The sequence below is a fragment of the Babylonia areolata genome, chromosome 14 (genome assembly GCF_041734735.1).
Source record: "Babylonia areolata isolate BAREFJ2019XMU chromosome 14, ASM4173473v1, whole genome shotgun sequence".
Lineage (NCBI taxonomy): Eukaryota > Metazoa > Mollusca > Gastropoda > Neogastropoda > Buccinidae > Babylonia > Babylonia areolata.
The window spans coordinates 1,694,462-1,720,887 of record NC_134889.1 but is presented as its reverse complement, the minus strand read 5'-3'; the positions used below and the strand labels follow the sequence as shown (position 1 = coordinate 1,720,887).

Below are 26,426 nucleotides of genomic sequence, written 5' to 3'. Positions count from 1 at the left end.
CAGGCAACAAACCTTTAACTGCACAAACACACATATTTTCAACATACTTATTATCATATTAAATGTGATATATATATATATATCTTTTCCTTTGAACTAAAATGCATATATGCATTCTATAACTGTATAAGAAATATATAAGCATGTGCTCAATAATGACTGAAATATTAGCTATACACCTGCATCTGGCTCTTGGTTTATATTTTTCTTCTTCTTCTTCTTCTACCTTCGTGGGCTGCAACTCCCACGTTCACTCGAATGGACACGAGTGGGCTTTTATGTGTATGACCATTTTTACCCTGCCATGTAGGCATCCACACTCCATTTTCAGGAGTGTGCATGCTGGGTATGTTCTTGTTTCCGTAACCCATCGAAGGCTGACATGGATTACAGGACCTTTAACGTGCGTATTTGATCTTATGCTTGCGTATACACACAGAGGGGGTTCAGGCACTAGCAGGTCTGCACGTATGTTGACCTGGGAGATGGGAAAAACCTCCTTCCACTGTTTTTAACCTTCCCCAACAGAAGCCAGCTACCCGTTCACGCCTGGATGGAGCGAGGAAAATCAGAGTAAAGTGACTTTCCCAAGGATACAACAACAGACAGAAACAGGGCCACACCCCCACCTAATCCCCCTCCCTGCCGGACCCCCTAGCGGAGAACAGCAGGGTACTGCTGCAGCCTCGTTTGACAGACACCCGGCACCACATTTCTCACCTACCTCCTTCACCTTGGACATGACTTTCTTGCCTTGGAGCTTCACCTGAAACCCACAAACAGGAGTGGCTGTCAGCAGGGTGGACTGGTCGACAACTATCACATCCTGCTGAAGGGTACAATGTCATGCATCTACCTGGTGGCATGTTATATATCTACCTGGTGGAATTTTATGTATATACCCGGTGGAATGTTATACATCTACCTGGTAGAATGTCATACATCTACCTGGTGGAATGTCATACATCTACCTGGTGGAATGTCATACATCTACCTGGTGGAATGTTACATCTATCTGGTGGAATGTCATACATCTACCTGGTGGAATGTCATACATCTACCTGGTGGAATGTCATACATCTACCTGGTGGAATGTCATACATCTATCTGGTGGAATGTCATACATCTATCTATCTGGTGGAATGTCATACATCTATCTGGTGGAATGTCATACATCTATCTGGTGGAATGTTATACATCTATCTGGTGGAATGTCATACATCTACCTGGTGGAATGTCATACATCTACCTGGTGGAATGTCATACATCTATCTGGTGGAATGTTATACATCTATCTGGTGGAATGTCATACATCTATCTGGTGGAATGTCATACATCTATCTGGTGGAATGTCATACATCTATCTGGTGGAATGTCATACATCTACCTGGTGGAATGTTATACATCTATCTGGTGGAATGTCATACATCTATCTGGTGGAATGTCATACATCTATCTGGTGGAATGTCATACATCTATCTGGTGGAATGTCATACATCTACCTGGTGGAATGTTTTACTTCTACCTGGTGGAATGTCATACATCTATCTGGTGGAATGTTACATCTATCTGGTGGAATGTCATACATCTATCTGGTGGAATGTCATACATCTACCTGGTGGAATGTTACATCTATCTGGTGGAATGTTATACATCTATCTGGTGGAATGTTATACATCTATCTGGTGGAATGTCATACATCTATCTGGTGGAACATCTACCTGATGGAATGTTATACATCTACCTGGTGGAATGTTATACATCTATCTGGTGGAATGTTATACATCTACCTGGTGGAATGTTATACATCTACCTGGTGGAATGTTATACATCTATCTGGTGGAATGTCATACATCTACCTGGTGGAATGTTATACATCTACCTGGTGGAATGTCATACATCTATCTGGTGGAATGTTACACATCTATCTGGTGGAATGCTATATATCTATCTATCTGGCAGAACACTGTGCGTCCAACTATATCACATAACTATCCATCTCCAAAAGACAAGGAAGGATTTGTTATGCTCATGACTCAACCAGCTGGCCCTGTCTGGCTGAGTGCACTGTCAACACATCCTGAATGTCTTCAATCTACCAGAAACAAACAGTAAATCAACTGCACCCCTTTGTTCTAAATTCCTTCATCAATAAATGTATTAAAAAAAATAAACTATTGTTACTCTTCTAAATACATGCTTAAATGAGATTTACCAAATAAAACAACATTTATTCAAACAACTTTAATCAAAATATCATATGTACACCTAAATAGCAAGTGAAAGTATTATATACAAACAATAGCAATAGTTTAAAACGATATTTTAGTTGCAATACCTGTTTCAAACCATATGTATCTAACCCACACTATTGCAAACTATACCTTTACTTTAAGTAACTAAATCAATAAGAGCACATTATACTCAACCAACAACTACCTAAAATACAACAGCTACTTTATGAAAAGCTTTTAACCTTTATAAAACAAAATTTTAAAACTCGACTGCACTTTCTTATTCCAAATACATAATTTGATAAGAGTGAGTAAAAGCCAAGCTGCAGCTTAAAAAAAATAATAATAATTTACTCATATCTATCAAAAGGTGTCAATAAATTATATTCAGCTTAAAATTCTTTATCAAGAGAAGAAAAATGTCCAAAAGATTCATTTCACCATTTGTATCAACAGAAATGTATGACAAAATTTGTTTTGGTTCAAAGATATGAATATATCAACATAACTCTTTTGGATTAAAGATATGTACATATCAACATAAATATACAACTAAAACTCTTTTGGTTTAAAGATACACCTATCAACAGAAACAGATGACTGAAACTGTTCTGGTTTAAGATATATTTTTCAGCACAATTATGTGACTAACATCATTTTCATTTAATGGTATATATCAACAGAAATATAAGACAGATTTAAAGATATGAATCAACAGAAACATATGACAAAATCTGTTTAGTTAAAAAAAAAAAAGTAGCAACAGAAATAAATCATATGACAAAAGTCAGTTTTGTTCAAAGATATAAGAAAAACTTTTTGGAGTTTAAAGGTGTACATCAAGAGAGATATCAATCCCATTCAATAAGTCTTTACAATGCCTACATGAGGACTGTCCAAACCAAACAATATATCTTTTCATTGAACTCTGTCCAAACATAACAACATATCTCGTTACAGGAGTCAGTCCAAACTACACAACATACCGCTTTACAGGACTCTATTGAAACTTAAATACTTATCTCTTTACAGAACTTTGTCCCAACGTTACAACATATCTCTTTACAGAACTCTGTCCCAACGTTACAACATATCTCTTTTGCCTTGATAACAACTCTTCTCCCCAGCAGAATTCATTTAGCATGAAGCCATTCAATTTTTCTTGTCTTTTTACAGCAGCATTAAGTCATATACAACTTCATTTACCATAGCCTTTTTTTTTTCTGTCCACACATAAATGTACATGCTGGAACTTTGGCTGCATGTTTGGGAAAGGGAACAGTGGAAAAGCAATGTGCTAGTGTGTACTACTGTGCAGTGTTTGGGAGAGGACACATCAGAAAAACACTGTGTCACTGATGTACCTAAGGCATGTTTGGGAGAGGACATATCAGAAAACCATTATGTCCATGGCGTACAACTAGACATGTTTGGAAGAGGACACACCAGAAAAACATTGTGTCAATGATGTACCACTAGGCATGTTTGGAAGAGGACACATCAGAAAAAAACATTGTGTCATTGATGTACCACAAGGCATGTTTGGAAGAGTACAAATCAGAAAAACATTGTGTCACTGATGTACAGCTAGGCATGTTTGGAAGAGGAAACATCAGAAAAACATTGTGTCACTGATGTACAGCTAGGCATGTTTGGAAGAGGACACATCAGAAAAACACTGTGTCAATGATGTACCACTAGGCATGTTTGGAAGAGGACACATCAGAAAAACATTGTGTCATTGATGTACCACTAGGCATGTTTGGAAGAGGACACATCAGAAAAACATTGTGTCATTGATGTACCACTAGGCATGTTTGGAAGAGGACACATCAGAAAAACATTGTGTCACTGATGTACCACTAGGCATGTTTGGAAGAGGACACATCAGAAAAACATTGTGTCATTGATGTACAGCTAGGCATGTTTGGAAGAGGACACATCAGAAAAACATTGTGTCATTGATGTACCACTAGGCATGTTTGGAAGAGGACACATCAGAAAAACATTGTGTCATTGATGTACAGCTAGGCATGTTTGGAAGAGGACACATCAGAAAAACATTGTGTCACTGATGTACAGCTAGGCATGTTTGGAAGAGGAAACATCAGAAAAACATTGTGTCACTGATGTACCACTAGGCATGTTTGGAAGAGGACACATCAGAAAAACATTGTGTCACTGATGTACAGCTAGGCATGTTTGGAAGAGGAAACATCAGAAAAACATTGTTTCATTGATGTACAGCTAGGCATGTTTGGAAGAGGACACATCAGAAAAAACATTGTGTCATTGATGTACCACAAGGCATGTTTGGAAGAGGACACATCAGAAAAACATTGTGTCACTGATGTACAGCTAGGCATGTTTGGAAGAGGACACATCAGAAAAACATTGTGTTATTGATGTACCACTAGGCATGTTTGGAAGAGGACACATCAGAAAAACACTGTGTCACTGATGTACAGCTAGGCATGTTTGGAAGAGGACACATCAGAAAAACACTGTGTCACTGATGTACAGCTAGGCATGTTTGGAAGAGGACACATCAGAAAAACACTGTGTCACTGATGTACCACAAGGCATGTTTGGAAGAGGACACATCTGTGTCACTGATGTACCACTAGGCATGTTTGGAAGAGGACACATCTGTGTCACTGATGTACCACTAGGCATGTTTGGAAGAGGACACATCTGTGTCACTGATGTACCACTAGGCATGTTTGGAAGAGGACACATCTGTGTCACTGATGTACCACTAGGCATGTTAGGAAGAGGACACATCTGTGTCACTGATGTACAGCTAGGCATGTTTGGAAGAGGACACATCAGAAAAACATTATGTCACTGATGTACAGCTAGGCATGTTTGGAAGAGGACACATCAGAAAAGCATGAGCATGGATTGTCATTCAATCACTTCATGCAACATGAACTGCTCAAAAGTGCTTAAAAAAAGAAAAAGAAAGGTACTGTCTTTGAACATAAAATAAAGACAGACAAATAAAAAGAACAAAATATTCACCCCAGAACCAGTCAAGACTCTTTTCCATAACATAAAAATCTATATATAAAATAAATTAAAAAAACAAAACAAACAAAAAACAAACAAACAAACAATATTCACACGATGCTATACAAATTCACCGTGCAATATTAAAAGAGCAAAAATGTTGATGCTAACAAGACAATTTGTACTTCAATAAACAGCCAACACAAATGTGCTACTGCAACAAAAACGCAATGGGTATCATCTGATTATTTATGTATTTGTTTGTTTTGCTGACATTCCAGTACACTTTGCTAACAAGCACAGTGACCCAATTTATTCTCTGCTACACTTTGCTAACAAGCACAGCGACCCAATTTATTCTCTGCTACACTTTGCTAACAAGCACAGCGACCCAATTTATTATCTGCTACACTGCCAGGCACAGTGTGCATGCAGAGCATCAATCGCGCCATACACTGCAGTACAACACACATCACACACAGCTCACATCTACCATGTCACTACATGATAAAAAAAAAACCAAGAGAGGCAAGGCCTTCGAGACTCACTTGTGATAAATTAAGTCCCCTAGCATTAATTACAGAGTAATTTCCCTTTTTTACTATCTGCACCAAAAACGTTTGCAAAATAAATAAAAAAATTCCATGCTGAGCAAAAGAAGTTCCTGTTTGAACAAAAAATGATAATAATGACTCCTCTTGTTGTTGTGTCAGAATAAGAGGTCAAAGTGCCAAGTTTAGAGAATAAAAAAAATTATAAATATAACAGTAAATGCAGTTTGCATATAATTAGGCTTCTTTTTTTAAATTTTTTTGTGCCCATCCCAGAGGTGCAATATTGTTTTAAACAAGATGACTGGAAAGAACTGAATTTTTCCTATTTTTATGCCAAATTTGGTGTCAACTGACAAGGTATTTCCAGAGAAAATGTCAGTGTTAAAGTTTACCACGGACAGACAGACACACGGACACACACACACAGAGACAACCGAACACCGGATTAAAACATAGACTCACTTTGTTTACACAAGTGAGCCAAAAAGCACATGTATATATGACTTTCGTCCTTCTTCCCTCCGTTTCAGAGATGTGCTTGTGTGTGTGTGTGCAAGCTGGCTGTGAAAGCGCTCTGTGCACAAGAATTAGTGCAAAATGAATACACTTATCATTATTCATCAGATTTAGCACTATATGAATACATGCAATATCATTTATCAGATTTAGAGCTATACAAATACATCAACTATCACTTATCAGATTTAGTGCTATAATTTGAATACATTCAATATCATTATCAGATTTAGCGCTATACAAATACATCAACTATCACTTATCAGATTTAGCGCCATATGAAAACATTCAATATCATTATCAGATTTAGCGCTATACAAATACATCAACTATCACCTATCAGATTTAGTGCTATATGAATACATTCAATATAATTATCAGATTTAGCGCTATACAAATACATCAACTATCATCTATCAGATTTAGCGCCATATGAATACCTCAATCATGATTTGTCAGATGTAGCACTACATGAATACAGTAACTATTATTCAGCAAGCATGCCACACAGTACAACACTGACACAGGAGTGGGCTGGATGGAAGAACAAGGTGGGAGAGAGAGGAAAGAGGGAGGGGGGGGCTTGGGGGGTGGGGGGGTTGTGAGCGTGGACAGGATGGCAGCAGTGGAACACAGCCCAACGTCCTCAGGTCCACGCTGTACAACACTGGGGTCAGGAGGTGGGAAGGGCTGAGAGCTGTGTCAAGCGCTGGGAACACTGGACTGTCAACACCATGTCTAAGGTTCAAATCCCAGCCAAGCCTGCTGGGTGAAGGGGGGAGAGGTGGTGTCCAATGGGCAGACACTGCTGAGACCAGGGCTGTCCACAAGGTCACTGGCACATCGTGGGTCCACAGTACTGATGCACTTTGTACTGTTTAACTCTTTTTGCCATATCAGATTTCTCTGTGAAATTCGGGCTGCTCTCCCCCAGGGAGAGCATGTCGCTACACTGACAGCGCCACCTGTTTTTTTTGTTGTTGTTGTTGTTTTTTCTGCCTGCAATTTTATTTGTTTTCCTATTGAAATGGATTTTTCTATAGAATTTTGCCAGGGAAAACCCTTTTGCTGTACACGGGACCTCGGTTTATCGTCTCATCTGAATGACTAGCATCTAGACCACCACTCAAGGTCTAGTGTAGAGGGAGAAACTACTGCGACTGCTGGTGTGATTCAAATCAGTGCGCTTTGATTCTCTTGCTTCCTAGGTGGACATGTTACCTCTGGACCAACATACAGTGGATCCACAGTACTGATACACTTTGCGGGTCCACAGTACTGATACACTTTGTGAGTCCACAGTACTGATGCACTCTGTGGGTCCACAGTACTGATGCACTCTGTGGGTCCACAGTACTGATGCACTCTGTGGGTCCACAGTACTGATGCACTCTGCGGGTCCACAGTACTGATGCACTCTGTGAGTCCACAGTACTGATGCACTCTGTGGGTCCACAGTACTGATGCACTCTGTGGGTCCACAGTACTGATGCACTGTGTGGGTCCACAGTACTGATGCACTTTGTGAGTCCACAGTACTGATGCACTTTGCGGGTCCACAGTACTGATGCACTCTGTGGGTCCACAGTACTGATGCACTCTGTGGGTCCACAGTACTGATGCACTTTGCGGGTCCACAGTACTGATGCACTTTGTGAGTCCACAGTACTGATGCACTTTGCGGGTCCACAGTACTGATGCACTCTGTGGGTCCACAGTACTGATGCACTGTGTGAGTCCACAGTACTGATGCACTTTGTGAGTCCACAGTACTGATGCACTTTGTGAGTCCACAGTACTGATGCACTTTGCAGGTCCACAGTACTGATGCACTCTGTGAGTCCACAGTACTGATGCACTGTGTGGGTCCACAGTACTGATGCACTCTGTGGGTCCACAGTACTGATGCACTGTGTGAGTCCACAGTACTGATGCACTGTGTGAGTCCACATGCACTTTGTGAGTCCACAGTACTGATGCACTCTGTGGGTCCACAGTACTGATGCACTCTGTGGGTCCACAGTACTGATGCACTGTGTGGGTCCACAGTACTGATGCACTCTGTGAGTCCACAGTACTGATGCACTTTGTGGGTCCACAGTACTGATGCACTCCATGGGTCCACAGTACTGATGCAGTGTGTGGGTCCACAGTACTGATGCACTTTGCGGGTCCACAGTACTGATGCACTCTGCGGGTCCACACAGCATGTATCTATTTATCTTGGTTGTTTATGACCCAGCCAACCCCACAGGCCACATGAGAGCTGAAAACTGTAAATTTTAATCCTGTAGGGGGGGAGGGGGGGAATGGACAAGAAAATTAGGCACAGATACGTTCATTTTCATGCACCTAAACAAAGGACATGCCTCTGATGCTGAACATTCTGTCAACTTTTTTGACAGAGGATTTTTTTTATAAAAAAAACCCAACTAGCCTATACATAAACATAATTACACATAATACGCACAATACCAAACCAGCAATTCAGATGCCTTACACACCCTAGGTGCACAAAAAATGTCAGAAAACCAAATGATCAAATCTAGAAAAAGACAGGAAAACAAAAAACACTGACATCTTTCTTTTTTCTTTTTTTTTTAATTAACACAAAAAAATACAGTCAGCTGAATGGACCAGCAAGGTCGAAAACAAAGACAGGAGACGACAGAAAGAAAAGTTTCAGTTTCAGTTTCAGTAGCTCAAGGAGGCGTCACTGCGTTCGGACAAATCCATATACGCTACACCACATCTGCCAAGCAGATGCCTGGAAAGAAAAGGAAACGACCAGAAACAAAGACAGCGGTGGACAGAAAGGAAATGTCTAACACAGAATTTCCAGGTGTGGACAGACAGTATCTATACTGAAAGACAGCGGTGGACAGAAAAGAGGAAATGTCTAACACAGAATTTCCAGGTGTGGACAGACAGTATCTATACTGAAAGACAGCGGTGGACAGAAAAGAGGAAATGTCTAACACAGAATTTCCAGGTGTGGACAGTATCTATACTGAAAGACAGCGGTGGACAGAAAAGAGGAAATGTCTAACACAGAATTTCCAGGTGTGGACAGACAGTATCTATACTGAAAGACAGCGGTGGACAGAAAAGAGGAAATGTCTAACACAGAATTTCCAGGTGTGGACAGTATCTATACTGAAAGACAGCGGTGGACAGAAAAGAGGAAATGTCTAACACAGAATTTCCACGTGTGGACAGTATCTATACTGAAAGACAGCGGTGGACAGAAAAGAGGAAATGTCTAACACAGAATTTCCAGGTGTGGACAGACAGTATCTATACTGAAAGACAGCGGTGGACAGAAAGGAAATGTCTAACACAGAATTTCCAGGTGTGGACAGACAGTATCTATACTGAAAGACAGTGGTGGACAGAAAAGAGGAAATGTCTAACACAGAATTTCCAGGTGTGGACAGACAGTATCTATACTGAAAGACAGCGGTGGACAGAAAGGAAATGTCTAACACAGAATTTCCAGGTGTGGACAGTATCTATACTGAAAGACAGCGGTGGACAGAAAAGAGGAAATGTCTAACACAGAATTTCCAGGTGTGGACAGACAGTATCTATACTGAAAGACAGTGGTGGACAGAAAAGAGGAAATGTCTAGCAATACTAGGAATAGTTCAGGTACTGACGACCAGTACTTTAATTCACAAATACACATCAGTGCTCTACAAGATATATCTGAGTTATGTCATACTTCTGACATCCAATAATATTCAATATACAATAATTCACAGTCATACAACAGTGCTGTACAATAATACAATATACATCTGTGTTGTATATTACACTTATAACACTGAGGACCACTGTATAACTCAGTTATAATTCAGTTACACAGAAGTGCTTTAAAAAATAATGTCTGTGTTACGTATACTTGTGACAGCACCAGTCTATAATTCAGAACTGTACAGCATTCTGTGGAAGATACCACTACACACTGCAGTATTCGGGACAGTGTTCCTTGGACTGGGCTGTATTCTGCTGACAATATTTCATGAGGTGTATAGACTCACTGGACATTGTTTCATAAGGTGTGCAGTATTAAGGGGACAATGTTTTATAATGTGTTAAGTATTCAGGCTATGGTTTCATAGGGTGTATAGTATTTAGGGCTCCATGTTTCATGCGGAATATCTTCTGCGTTCGTGGGCTGCAACTCCCACGTTCACTTGTATGTACACGAGTGGGCTTTTACGTGCATGACCGTTTTTACCCCGCCTTGTAGGCAGCCATACTCTGCTTTTGGGGGGGTGCATGCTGGATATGTTGTTTCCATAACCCACCGAATGAAGACATGGATAACAGGATCTCTAACGGGCGTATTTGATCTTCTGCTTGCGTATACACATGAAGGGGGTTTAGGCACTAGCAGGTCTGCACATGTGTTGACCTGGGTGATTGGAATGATCTCTACCCTCTACCCACCAGGCGCTGTTACTGAGATTTGAACCCAGGCCCCTCAGATTGAAAGTCCAACGCTTTAACCACTCGGCTACTGCGCCTGTCTACTGTGGAATATAGTATTCAGGGGACAATATTTCATGAGGTATATTCTGGTGACAATGTTTCAAGAGGTGTTCAGTATTAAGGAAACAATATTTCATAAGATGAAGAGTATACATGACAATGTTTCATGAGGTGTCCAATATTCATTCAGGGGACAATGTTTCATGAGGTGTCCAGTATTCATTCAGGGGACAATGTTTCAAGGAATCTATAGTATCCAGGACACACTTTCCTCAGTCCATAACCCTGAATAACCCTGAAAAAAACCACACCTGAAAGCAAATACTGTATTCAAACACCTAATTCTCAGCCAAGACCAAATCCACTGAGCCGAAAAAAAAAAATCAAGGGCATGAAGTGAGGCGTGCCAGGTTTTCATCCAATCAGAACGAAGGTGACAACACGTACAACAAACAACAAAGCATGCTGGGAGAAGACAGTACACTTATGGACATCACATGCAGTTAGGCAGACACGGGAGTGAGGGAGGGGGCTGGGGGGGGGGGGTGAGGGGGGGCACACAGGACAGGTACACGGACCACCAGCCACCTGGGCCGAGCGGTCAGACAGACTGACTTACAGACTGTACAGCTGTGTTCATCATTGGCCCGGCCTGCCACGACAGAGAACCACATTGTGCACATGGCCACACACTACTCACACCATGGCCACACACCACTCATGTCGTGGCCACACACCGCTCAAACCATGGCCACACACCACTCACACCATGGCCACACACCACTCATGTCGTGGTCACACACCACTCATGTCGTGGCCACACACCGCTCACACCATGGCCACACACCACTCACACCATGGCCACACACCACTCACGTCGTGGCCACACACCACTCACACCATGGCCACACACCACTCATGTCGTGGCCACACACCACTCACACCATGGCCACACACCACTCACACCATGGCCACACACCACTCATGTCGTGGCCACACACCACTCACACCATGGCCACACACCACTCACACCATGGCCACACACCACTCACACCATGGCCACACACCACTCATGTCGTGGCCACACACCACTCACACCATGGCTACACACCACTCACACCATGGCAACACACCACTCATGTCGTGGCCACACACCGCTCACACCATGGCCACACACCACTCACACCATGGCCACACACCACTCACGTCGTGGCCACACACCACTCACACCATGGCCACACACCACTCACACCATGGCCACACACCACTCATGTCGTGGCCACACACCGCTCACACCATGGCCACACACCACTCACACCATGGCCACACACCACTCATGTCGTGGCCACACACCGCTCACACCATGGCCACACACCACTCACACCATGGCCACACACCACTCATGTCGTGGCCACACACCACTCACACCATGGCCACACACCACTCACACCATGGCTACACACCACTCACACCGTGGCCACACACCACTCACACCGTGGCCACACACCATTCATGTCGTGGCCACACACCACTCATGTCGTGGCCACACACCACTCACAACAGGGCCACACACCACTCATGTCGTGGCCACACACCACTCACACCATGGCCACACACCATTCATGTCGTGGCCACACACCACTCACACGATGGCCACACACCACTCATGTCGTGGCCACACACCACTCACACCATGGCCACACACCACTCATGTCGTGGCCACACACCACTCGTGTCATGTAAACCACACCATACAGCACAACACAGCATAATATTATGCCAACCCCAAAATCTTATCATCCTGACCAGACAATGCACGAATCAGGAACAAACTGAAATTTGCAAGAATTTTCAGCAACACACTGATATATATTTCTTTAACTCACTCAGTACGGCCAGTCCTCTCGTCTCCTCTACACTGACCCCTCGGATGTCCAGTGGGTGTCTGAATAACCCAACCTTTAGCTTCCGTCGTCAGAATTGTGGTATTCTTTGTCAACATTCACGTCTTCAGTATACGAGCCTTCCGCTTGCAATATTTTGATGGTGGTAATTGGGGTGAAACGCTGTTAACGTCGTCTCTTTCGCCGTTCGTATGGAAAGAGTTAAGCCTATGCAGGTGTGTATGGATCACTCTCCATCTTCTTCACCAGTCTCACACATTCGCTTATGACAGCTCGACATCATTCCAGTTGAGTGCCCTTTCTCTTAAAGCTGCTTCCTCTGTAGCCAGATACAGATCTACACCCATGCACACACACACACACAGATACAACGCCCCATCGACTGTCAGCTTTCTCCAACCATCAGAAAAGGTGCCCTCATCCATTTTCTGTTTGTTTGCTTTCTGTTGCTCTTATTTCTTCCATAACATACAGTCTGTGACCTTACCATCCAGACTTCTGTTCTTCCCCTGACAAACCTGGCTATTCCACATTCAGCGTACTTCTCACAAGTCCAACATAACCTTGGCTAAAACTACTCCAGAAATAATTCACATTCAGATGGCCACAAAACTACCCACAAATATTGAAAAAAAAAAAACTCCACTGACCATGTTGCACTGCTGATGAAAGCTTTCACAAACATTTCATATATAATCACACGCACACAAAAAACACACACACACGCACACATCAGAAATATTAGGAAACAATGATGACGGCAGTGCAGAAGATGAAAGAAAAGCATGTTAATTGTTCCAGAAAGAGACGGAGGACATCCTGCATGATGTGGAAAGCAGTGCCATATACACCTGCCGGAGAAAAGGACAGCATGCACTGGAGACAGCCACACAACGCTCAAGCTCCTCTTCACCGCACTGACTGACTGCGCACGCTGCACCACCACCTCTCACACAAACCACACAGTAAAGAAACACCACCAGCCCTGCCCACATCTCAACATCTACACAGCAAACAAGTCAAGCGTTCTGGGCAGTTTAACACAACACAGCTGGAGAGAGCTTACCTTTCTCGTGTGAGAGGTAGCTCACCCCTTTTCATGTCAATGTCAGAGGGAGCTTACCCCCTTTTTATTTCATAGGTAGTTACCACTTTTTCATGTCGTTGGTACGTTATCCCCCTTCTTTCATGTCAGAAGGACTTGCCCCTTTTTATGTCACAAATAATGACCCCTTCTTTCTTGTCAGAAGGACTTGCCCCTTTTTATGTCACAAAATAATGACCCCTTCTTTCATGTCAGAAGGACTTGCCCCTTTTTATGTCACAAATAATGACCCCTTCTTTCTTGTCAGAAGGACTTGCCCCTTTTTATGTCACAAAATAATGACCCCTTCTTTCATGTCAGAAGGACTTGCCCCTTTTTATGTCACAAAATAATGACCCCTTCTTTCATGTCAGAAGGACTTGCCCCTTTTTATGTCACAAAATAATGACACCTTCTTTCTTGCCAGAAGGACTTGCCCCTTTTTATGTCACAAAATAATTACCCCTTCTTTCTTGCCAGAAGGACTTGCCCCTTTTTATGTCACAAAATAATGACCCCTTCTTTCATGTCAGAAGGACTTGCCCCTTTTTATGTCACAAAATAATGACCCCTTCTTTCATGTCAGAAGGACTTGCCCCTTTTTATGTCACAAAATAATGACCCCTTCTTTCTTGTCAGAAGGACTTGCCCCTTTTTATGTCACAAAATAATGACCCCTTCTTTCTTGTCAGAAGCAGGTCAACCCTTTCCCATGTCACTGGTAGGTTACCAAAGCCCAGCCCTGTTCAGGTCAAGTAAAGTGTGGAGTGAAAAAGGATGGCAGCTTACCTTTTCCTTCATGTCGGAGATGATGTCCTTTCCCCCAGCCTTCAGCTTCCTCTTCTGTTTCTGTAAACGAACAACTCCACATGGAGCACACCCGTCAGGAAGTGGACAGCAGGGCTGGGGGGAGGGGGGGGGGGGGGGGGGTATGTATGGGGGTGGAGAGTGGGAGGGGAGACAGCCACACAAGGTAAGGAAACACTGCTGTTTGGCAGTTAGTTGTTGGTTTTTTTTCAGGCTGTTCTTGTCTGTGCTGAAAACTATGGAATCCTTTATTTCTTAATAAATAATAACATATAATAATAATAATGATAATAACGGTAAAAAAATGATAATGATAATAATAAGAAGAAGAATAACAACAGAATATAAATCAACAGATAAAATCTATGGCATATCATAAATCCAAATAGAGGAACACAATTTTTGCGTATTTAGCTGCACGTAACTGATGTTCATCAAACAGAAGGGCGCCCAACTTGTATTACTGGAGCACACACATGCACACATACAGTGTCACACACACAATGCCATACCCCCCCACAACCCCACCCATCCTCCCACATACACCCACACAAAACTACTCACGGAGACACGAGCAAGCCACTCCTTGTACTTGGACTGGGTGTTGAGGCTGTCAGCGTACTTGACGGACTCGGTCTCAAACAGCTCTGTCAGCCCTCCTCCGTCGTTCAGCAACTCCAACCGACCATTGATAAACTTCACACACACACACACACACACACAGAGAAAATGACAAATGGAATTAGACATATTACTCCAAATGAACACTGATAAATATCACACACACACACACACACACACACACACACACAAGAATTAGACATATTACTCCAAACAACCAATGAGCAATATCAAACACACACACACACACACACACACACACACACACACACACACACACACTCAAAAAACAACACACACACAAAATGTCTGACCTGCGGAAAGATCTGAAGCTGCAGCATGTTTACAGACACACCTACAAGGACACACCTACACAGACACACACACACACACACACACACACTCAATAACAACACACACACAATGACTGACCTGCTGAAAGATCTGAAGCTGCAGCATGTTTCCCAGAAACACCCACACAGACACACAGACACACACACAGACACACACATACACACACACACACACACACACAGAGACACACACACACACTCAATAACAACGCACACACAATATCTGACCTGCTGAAAGATCTGAAGCTGCAGCATGTTTTCCAGAAACACCTGCATGGACTGTGATGACCTGGTCTGCACAAACGCATCCCGGTCAAAGGTGATGGGCTCACCGTCGCGGATTTTGAGAGCATCACGGTACCCTCCTGAAACAACACGCCTTTCTTTGTAGTGTTTAACAAATAGTAAAGAGTGGTAACTCTCTCCATTATACAAGGTACACAACTTCAAGCCAGTGATGCTTACGCTACCGATTCAGCTAGCACACAGGTAAATAAAAGGTACATTGGAACAAACCCTGACACTTCCTCAAAAAAAGGAAGCGCCAGGCCTGTCCTTATACCAACCATCTGACATGTGCACACAGCAGCAAAGACAGAAGAAATGTGCAAACACAAATTAGCTTTTATTCAAGACTGACATAGCCTCTTTAATCCTGAACAAGCCACACAGAACACATGGACAATACAGAACAAACACATGGTTGCCTCGGTGGTTTTTCGACTGGCAATTAACAAATAATGAGGCCAGGAGATGAAATGGTAAACAATAAAAGCTATTTACTATTTGTTAATCATTTCTTCTCCTGGCCTCATTATTTGTAAATTTCTTTGTATACTGCACTGTTTTGTATTGTGTTGTGGTGTATTGTCTTGTGTTGTATTATATATATTGTATTGTATTGTACCATACTGTATTGTATTGTATTGTATTGTATTGTACTGCACTGCATCGCTCTGTACTGCATCGTATCGCATGTTGTGTTGTATTGCTTTGCACAATACTGCATTGTATTGCATTGCATCATACTGTATTGTTGTGTTGTAGTGTGAACTTAAAAACAATAATATCAATAATGATACTACTACTACTACTACATCTTCTACTACAACAAATCTTCATCATCATCATTGTATTTGTAATCATAAAAATCATAATATGCATTCATGTAGTATTTACCCTCCAGATCTAAGCACATCTTACAATACGTGAGGCATTCATAAGGTACAGATCAATAATACTATTCTGAAACAGTAACATCACTCACAACACATTCATCTCTCCCAACTCACCTCCTAACTCACACACACATGTGAGTATACACTCACACATACACACACGTAATCAAACACACACACAGAGGCACAGACAGACACACACACACACACACACACACAAACACACAAACCTACCTTACACACACACACACACACAACACACACAAATCTACCTTATGCACACACAGAGACAAACACACACACACCACACCACACACAGACACACACACACACACAGACATACACACACACACAAATACACAGAAACAAACACACACACAAACTTAACTTATGCACACACACAGACAAACACACACACCACCACAAACACAGACACACACACACACACACACACACACACACACAAACCTACCTTATGCACACACGCATACAAACACACACACCACACACACACACACACACACACACACACACACACACACACACACACACACACACACACACACAAACACACCACACACACACACACACACACACACACGAGCACACACACACCACGCACACAAACACCACACACACACACACACACACACACACACACACTGACCAATGAGGCGCACAAGGGCCTGCAGAAAAGCCCTGGAGATGGCATCTCCACAGTCCATCATGGACGTCTGCACTCGCTGGGTCTTCAGGTGTCGCTTCAGGTAGGACGACTGCAACACCACATTGCTTACTCACCTTTCCTGCTGCTGTTTTGTGTGTGTGGGCGGGTGGCTGGTTGTGGGGGGTGCTTTTGTTGTGGGCATGGGGAGGTGGGAGATATAGAGAGGTGCTTTTGTTGTGGGCATGGGGAGGTGGGAGATGTATATAGAGAGGAGCTTTTGTTGTGGGCATGGGGAGGTGGGAGATATAGAGAGAGAGCTTTTGTAGTGGACATGGGGAGGTGGGAGATATAGAGAGAGATTTTGTTGTGGACATGGGGAGGTGGGAGATATAGAGAGAGAGCTTTTGTTGTGGGCATGGGGAGGTGGGAGATATAGAGAGAGAGCTTTTGTTGTGGGCATGGGGAGGTGGGAGATATAGAGAGAGAGCTTTTGTTGTGGGCATGGGGAGGTGGGAGATATAGAGAGAGAGCTTTTGTTGTGGACATGGGGAGGTGGGAGATATAGAGAGAGCTTTTGTTGTGGGCATGGGGAGGTGGGAGATATAGAGAGAGAGCTTTTGTTGTGGACATGGGGAGGTGGGAGATATAGAGAGAGAGCTTTTGTTGTGGGCATGGGGAGGTGGGAGATATAGAGAGAGAGCTTTTGTTGTGGGCATGGGGAGGTGGGAGATATAGAGAGAGAGCTTTTGTTGTGGGCATGGGGAGGTGGGAGATATAGAGAGAGAGCTTTTGTTGTGGGTATGGGGAGGTGAGAGATATAGAGAGAGCTTTTGTTGTGGACATGGGGAGGTGGGAGATATAGAGAGAGCTTTTGTTGTGGGCATGGGGAGGTGGGAGATATAGAGAGAGCTTTTGTTGTGGGCATGGGAAGGTGGGAGATATAGAGAGAGCTTTTGTTGTGGGCATGGGGAGGTGGGAGATATAGAGAGAGCTTTTGTTGTGGGCATGGGGAGGTGGGAGATATAGAGAGAGCTTTTGTTGTGGGCATGGCGAGGTGGGAGATATAGAAAGAGAGCTTTTGTTGTGGGCATGGGGAGGTGGGAGATATAGAGAGAGAGCTTTTGTTGTGGGCATGGGAAGGTGGGAGATATATATAGAGAGAGCTTTTGTTGTGGGCATGGGGAGGTGGGAGATACAGAGAGAGCTTTTGTTGTGGGCATGGGGAGGTGGGAGATATATATAGAGAGAGCTTTTGTTGTGGACATGGGGAGGTGAGAGATACAGAGAGAGCTTTTGTTGTGGGCATGGGGAGGTGGGAGATATATATAGAGAGAGCTTTTGTTGTGGGCATGGGGAGGTGAGAGATACAGAGAGAGCTTTTGTTGTGGGTATGGGGAGGTGGGAGATATAGAGAGAGCTTTTGTTGTGGGCATGGGGAGGTGGGAGATATAGAAAGAGCTTTTGTTGTGGGCATGGGGAGGTGGGAGATATAGAAAGAGCTTTTGTTGTGGGCTGTTTCGTATTGTTCGTCTTTTTTCTCTGTTTTTTTTTTAGTTTTTGTTTTTTAGTGTGTGTGTGTGTTGTTGTTGTTTTAATATCTTTCTTGAATACTGTTCTGTAGAGAGAGCTCTTGCTGCTTGTCATTCAGTACTGGTATTTTTTTGTTGCTTTTTTTTTTTCAATTAATGTTTGTTGTGTGTGTGTGTGTGTGTGTGTGTGTGTGTGCGTGTGTTTTAATATCTTTCTTGTTAATAGTTCTTAAAGAGAAAGCCCTTGATGTTTGCTGTATAGAAATGTTTGTCTTTCTATCTTAATTAGTTACTAATGTGTTTCTAGCGGGTTTTTTTGGTTTTTTTCATGATCTTTCTTGTTAATAGTTCCGTGTCATTTAAATGATCCCCGAACCACCACACCCTGTTATTGTTCTTTTTTTCTTTTTCTTTTTCTTTCTTGACCCCAGGTCTGGGTGGAAATACGCACGTATATTTACTGATCACATTATCCTGGTTCAAATAAAGTTCGTTTCTTTGTTGTACAGGCTGTTTCCATACACACACCCACCCCTCTCCTGCTGTCATGTGGGGATGAGTTAATGCAATGGTCAATGTGTTGGTCAGTGGTCAATGTGTTGGTCAGTGGTCAGTGTGTTGGTCAGTGGTCAGTGTGTTGGTCTGTGTGATCAGCGGTCAGTGTGTGTTGGTCAATGTGTTGGTCAGTGGTCAGTGTGCTGCTCTGTGTGGTCAGTGTGTTGTCAGTGTGATCACAGCAGTCGGTGTGTTATCAGTGTGTTGGTCTATGTGATCAGTGGTCAGTGTGTTGGTCAGTGTGATCACAGCGGTCAGTGTGTTGGTCAGTGTGATCACAGCAGTCAGTGTGTTGGTCAGTGTGATCACAGCAGTCAGTGTGTTGGTCAGTGTGTTGGGCAGTGTGATCAGTGGTCAGTGTGTTGGTCAGTGTGTTGGTCAGTGTGATCACAGCAGTCAGTGTGTTGGTCAGTGTGATCACAGCGGTCAGTGTGTTGGTCAGTGTGTTGGGCAGTGAGAACAGACAGACAGCAGGCAGACTGACCACATCTTCAGGCAAGGCCTCCAGATCCTCATACTCCGTGGTGACCTCGTTTTTGTCTGCGTCCACAATCACTGCGTCCCCTATCTCCATGCGGCGGGCCAGCACCTTCTGATCAACGCAAACCACCATACACATCACCACCACATTACCACTACACACATCATCAGCACACACATCATCACCACATTACCAATACATACATCAACACCACATCACCACCACACACATCATCAGCACACACATCATCACCACCACACACATCATCACCACATCACCCCATACACATCATCAGCACACACATCATCACCACATCACCACCACACACATCATCACCACATCACCACCACAAGCATCATCAGCACACACATCATCAGCACACACATCATCACCACATTACCACCACATGTATCATCAGCAGACACATCATCACCACATTACAGTGGAGTGATGGCCTAGAGGTAACGCGTCCGCCTAGGAAGCGAGAGAATCTGAGCGTGCTGGTTTGAATCACGGCTCAGCCGCCGATATTTTCTCCCCCTCCACTAGACCTTGAGTGGTGGTCTGGATGCTAGTCATTCGGATGAGACGATAAACCGAGGTCCCGTGTGCAGCACACACTTAGCGCACGTAAAAGAACCCACGGCAACAAAAGGGTTGTTCCTGGCAAAATTCTGTAGAAAAATCCATGTCAATAGGAAAAACAAATAAAACTGCACGCAGGAAAAATACAAAAAAAAATGGGTGGCGCTGTAGTATAGCGACGCGCTCTCCCTGGGGAGAGCAGCCCGAATTTCACACAGAGAAATCTGTTGTGATAAAAAGAAATACAAAATACAAATACAAAAAATACACCACACACATCATCACCACATTACCACCACACACATCATCACCACATTACCACCACACACATCATCACCACATCACCACCACACACATCATCAACACATTACCACCACACACATCATCAACACATTACCACTACACACATCATCAACACATTACCACCACACACATCATCAACACATTACCACTACACGTATCATCACCACATTACCACCAATGCACAGTAGTCCTCACCACTCACCTCCATCAATGAGGTGTGCACGCCAATCAGATAGGGCATGGGAGCACTGCAAACACACACACACACACACACACACACACACACACACACACACACACACACACACACACTCACACACACACACACACACACACACACACACACACACACACGGCCAACACCCATGTGTTACACCATGCTTCCTACACAACAAGTTGAATGAATAACAATAACAACATTAACAACAACAATATAAAAAAAAAATTGAAAATCTGAAAAAAGAAAAGAAAAATAAATAATAATTTATCATAACAATAAATTATCTGTTCTGCACTGAACCTTATGCAGAATGATTATTCAAGTTCATTTCCAAGTGGATCAGTAAACTGTTTTTGATTGAATGATCGACTGATTAATTGGTTGTTTGGTTAGTTGGCTGACTGATTGATTAATTAATTTTTGATTGATTGATTGACTGTGATTGAGACAAACCAAAGCACTTTCACACCAGTCATTCACACGCATGCATAACTGATTCACAGAGATGAAAAACAGAAATCATAAATACATGTAAACAAAAAAGATGGACAAAGCGTAGAAAAGATAGAGGCAAAGGAGGGAGGAGTGTGTGTGCGAGGGGTGTGTGTGTTGGGGAGGTGGGGGTGCGGTGGGGGAGGCGGGGGGGTGCGGGGGGGGGGGGGGGTGGGGGGGGGGGGGCATGAGGGGGCCAAGGAGTGAGGGGGAGGGGCATTTTGGGGGAAGAGGAAGGTTTTATTTGAGGCCAGACTTGAAAGAGCTGAGAGCAGAGATTCAACGGAGTGAAAGACAGTGTTCTCAATGGGCCTGATTTTTTGAGGGTCACTGTGACCCTTTGACTGGAATTTTTGAGGGTCATTGTCACATTTCTGAGGGTCAACAGGAAAACATACAAAAAATCAATGAAGACAATTGTACAATGAAAATGAAAAGAAACCCACACCTTCTCCAAACAAGGACATTCGAAATGCTTGAATACAATGAAAACACAGTCAACTACTTATAATGAGCACATAACCATACTCACTACTAATGAACACACAACAGCACTCTCTACTCTCAGTTTCGTCTGCTATGCACTAGCCTAAGCTTAGGCCCACGATGCGTGCTTCGCGGTTTTCCTGGAAGCCGTAAGATGCTTGTTAGTTTCATTGACGCACAGGGTAAAAATTTTGTGCGTCAAAGTTGTAAATCTGTGCGTCATTTACGCACATATGTACGTTTTGGGGAACACTGAAAGAGGGAGCTGATTCCAAGAGCGTGGTTCAGAGACAGAGACAGAGCTGCCTCAAACTCTTCGTCATTAAGTGGAGCGCAGAGGACTACATCACATGCACCACAAATGCCAGCCATTCCTTCACTCACGTCACTGTCTTTCTCATTTCATCACATGTATCATTACAGTCTTTTCTTTTCTTTTTTTTTTTTTTAATCTTTAATCAGCAGAAGAAAACTGGATGTCCATTCTTCAAATGTGTTTTCTGTCTTATGAACAAATGCCCTTTCAGATTATGAACTTATATATATATATGAGTTCAAGCACTCAAAGAGGTATTGTTAGCTTGTGTATAATTTCTGTTTTAGTTTACTAATTACTGTTTGAAACTATCTGTAATTATAGGAGGTACGCTGCAATTCACTAAACTGTGCATAAAAAAAGCCTCAATGTCATCAAATCTTTGAAAACAGTCATACACGTTTAAAGCCCACTCGTGTGCATATGAGTGAACGTGGGAGTTGCAGCCTACGAACGAAGAAGAAGAAAAAGAAGAATCAAATCTTTGCTTCAGAGGGAGTTTATTTCCAGTGAAATAATCACATTTAAAGCGCAGGATTTCAAAAGAACTGATTTCAAAGAATGTCTGCGCAATCTTCCAAAATGTTCTTAAAATATCAGCACTAGTGGGATCCGATAAAGAACTAGCTAAGCCTACAACTCACTGTATACTCTATAAGCATGAAAGAATTGTATTTAAGCACAATTTCATTTCTGATGCGGATCCTGCAGTAAGAAAAAAAAAAGAGAAAAACATGGTGAACAGGATCAAGTAGTGAAGATAACACACTGATCAACACAGGGAACAGGATCAAGTAGTGAAGATAACACACTAATCAACACGGGGAACAGGATCAAGTAGTGAAGATAACACACTAATCAACACGGGGAACAGGATCAAGTAGTGAACATAACACACTGATCAACACAGGGAACAGGATCAAGTAGTGAAGATAACACACTAATCACCACGGGGAACAGGATCAAGTAGTGAAGATAACACACTAATCAACACAGGGAACAGGATCAAGTAGTGAAGATAACACACTAATCAACACAGGAGAACAGGATCAAGTAGTGAAGATAACACACTAATCAACACGGGGAACAGGATCAAGTAGTGAAGATAACACACTAATCAACACGAGGAACAAGATCAAGTAGTGAAGATAACACACTAATCAACACAGGGAACAGGATCAAGTAGTGAAGATAACACACTAATCAACACAGGGAACAGGATCAAGTAGTGAAGATAACACACTAATCAACACAGGGGAACAGGATCAAGTAGTGAAGATAACACACTAATCAACACGGGGAACAGGATCAAGTAGTGAAGATAACACACTAATCAACACAGGGAACAGGATCAAGTAGTGAAGATAACACACTACTCAACACAGGGAACAGGATCAAGTAGTGAAGATAACACACTAATCAACACGGGGAACAGGATCAAGTAGTGAAGATAACACACTAATCAACACGGGGAACAGGATCAAGCAGTGAAGATAACACACTAATCAACACGGGGAACAGGATCAAGTAGTGAAGATAACACACTAATCAACACGGGGAACAGGATCAAGTAGTGAAGATAACACACTGATCAACATGGGGAACAGGATCAAGTAGTGAAGATAACACACTAATCAACACAGGGAACAGGATCAAGTAGTGAAGATAACACACTAATCAACATGGGGAACAGGGTCAAGTAGTGAAGATAACACACTAATCAACACAGGGGAACAGGATCAAGTAGTGAAGATAACACACTAATCAACAAGGGGGACAGGATCAAGTAGTGAACATAACACACTAATCAACATGGGGAACGATATCAAGTAGTGAAGATAACACACTAATCAACACGGGGAACAGGATCAAGTAGTGAAGATAACACACTAATCAACACAGGGAACAGGATCAAGTAGTGAAGATAACACACTAATCAACACGGGGAACAGGATCAAGTAGTGAAGATAACACACTAATCAACACAGGGGAACAGGATCAAGTAGTGAAGATAACACACTAATCAACATGGGGAACAGGATCACGTAGTGAAGATAACACACTAATCAACACGGGGAACAGGATCAAGTAGTGAAGATAACACACTAATCAACACGGGGAACAGGATCAAGTAGTGAAGATAACACACTAATCAACACGGGGAACAGGATCAAGTAGTGAAGATAACACACTAATCAACACAGGGAACAGGATCAAGTAGTGAAGATAACACACTAATCAACACAGGGGACAGGATCAAGTAGTGAAGATAACACACTAATCAACACAGGGAACAGGATCAAGTAGTGAAGATAACACACTAATCAACACGGGGAACAGGATCAAGTAGTGAAGATAACACACTAATCAACACGGGGAACAAGATCAAGTAGTGAACATAACACACTGATCAACACAGGGAACAGGATCAAGTAGTGAAGATAACACACTAATCAACACAGGGAACAGGATCAAGTAGTGAAGATAACACACTAATCAACACAGGGGAACAGGATCAAGTAGTGAAGATAACACACTAATCAACACGGGGGACACCGTGGCAGGCAGAAGACAGACAAAACAGACAGACGCAGAGGGTTCTGTTCTTACGTCACATAGTCGATCAGGTGCTCAGGTAATACTGGAATGTAGAGGTGTTGCCTGCACACATAATCCACACAGGCGTTTCAAATGTAATCTCCTTTTTTTTCTTTCTTTTTTTTAATCATGAAATACAGACAACAGTCTCTTTTTGTTCATACTTTGCCTTTGTGAATTTTTTTTTTTTTTTTTTTTTTTTTTCTTCTTTTGTTGTTGTTGTCTGTGCAGATCCAGCACTGTTCCATTTATGCCCCTCATCCCAAAACTTCAACACACAGCCACACCCCAGGTCCATCTGCGGCAATCACAGTGCCAGCCAGCCCCAGAATGTTGGATCATCATGTGGCCACACTCCAGAGGAGACCCTCAGCTATTCCGAATCAAATCATGGTGCTTGCGGCCCGGCCAGCCACAATGGGGCCATTTCAAGACTGAGTAGCTGCCAGCTGAAGAGAACCCAAAACAAGACAGGCAAGGCCTTCAAGACTCACTTGTGATAAATTAAGTCCCCTAGCATTAATTACAGAGTAATTTCCCTTTTTTACTATCTGCACCAAAACGTTTGCAAAATAAATATAACTTCCATGCTTAGCAAAAGAAGTTCCTGTTTGAACAGAAAATGATACTAATGACTGCTCTTGTTGTTGGGTCAGAATATCAGATCAAAGTGCCAAGTTTAGAGAATACAAAAAATATAAATATAACAGTAAATGCAGTTTGCATATGATTAGGCTTCATTATTTATTTTTTGTGCCCATCCCAGAGGTGCAATATTGTTTTAAACAAGATGACTGGAAAGAACTGAATTTTTCCTATTTTATACCTAATTTGGTGTCAACTGACAAAGTATTTGCAGAGAAAATGTCAATGTTAAAGTTTACCACGGACACACAGACACACACACACACACACACAGGCAACCGAACACCGGGTTAAAACATAGACTCACTTTGTTTACACAAGTGAGTCAATAATATTAAAAAGACAATCAAAACTACATAAAAAAAGACTTATTCACCCATGGCATGTTCAGTCTTCATAAAATGTTAATAAAGTTTAAAATGCTGATTTCCATCAGGAATGAAAAAGAGTGTCTCAAGTGTATCCTGGAACATGATCTTCATGGGGCAGTGTTGTTCAGCAGTGTCTGTTGTGAGGGACAGTGTTGTTCAGCAGTGTCTGTTGTGAGGGACAGTGTTGTTCAGCAGCGTCTGTTCTGAGGGACAGTGTTGTTCAGCAGTGTCTGTTCTGAGGGACAGTGTTGTTCAGCAGTGTCTGTTGTGAGGGACAGTGTTGTTCAGCAGTGTCTGTTCTGAGGGACAGTGTTGTTCAGTGAGGGACAGTGTTGTTCAGCAGTGTCTGTTCTGAGGGACAGTGTTGTTCAGTGAGGGACAGTGTTGTTCAGCAGTGTCTGCTCTGAGGGACAGTGTT

General features: G+C 42.7%; 1 protein-coding gene across 4 annotated transcripts in view; it reads right to left on the bottom strand.

Moving 5' to 3' along the window:
• Positions 1–26,426, bottom strand: part of LOC143289725 (uncharacterized) — a 52,375-nt gene that overhangs the window by 7,747 nt on the left and 18,202 nt on the right. For 2 of the 4 annotated variants that reach the window (XM_076598803.1, XM_076598805.1), the window contains exons 10-18: positions 25,005–25,055; positions 21,083–21,128; positions 19,996–20,103; positions 17,428–17,536; positions 15,811–15,947; positions 15,173–15,304; positions 14,591–14,650; positions 11,433–11,465; positions 725–766 (exon numbers count right to left, since the gene is read on the bottom strand). In XM_076598803.1, coding sequence (XP_076454918.1) covers positions 725–766; positions 11,433–11,465; positions 14,591–14,650; positions 15,173–15,304; positions 15,811–15,947; positions 17,428–17,536; positions 19,996–20,103; positions 21,083–21,128; positions 25,005–25,055 — 718 coding nt within the window. The remainder of the gene's footprint in view (positions 1–724; positions 767–11,432; positions 11,466–14,590; positions 14,651–15,172; positions 15,305–15,810; positions 15,948–17,427; positions 17,537–19,995; positions 20,104–21,082; positions 21,129–25,004; positions 25,056–26,426) is intronic. The other 2 variants (XM_076598804.1, XM_076598806.1) reach the window with 1 other exon arrangement.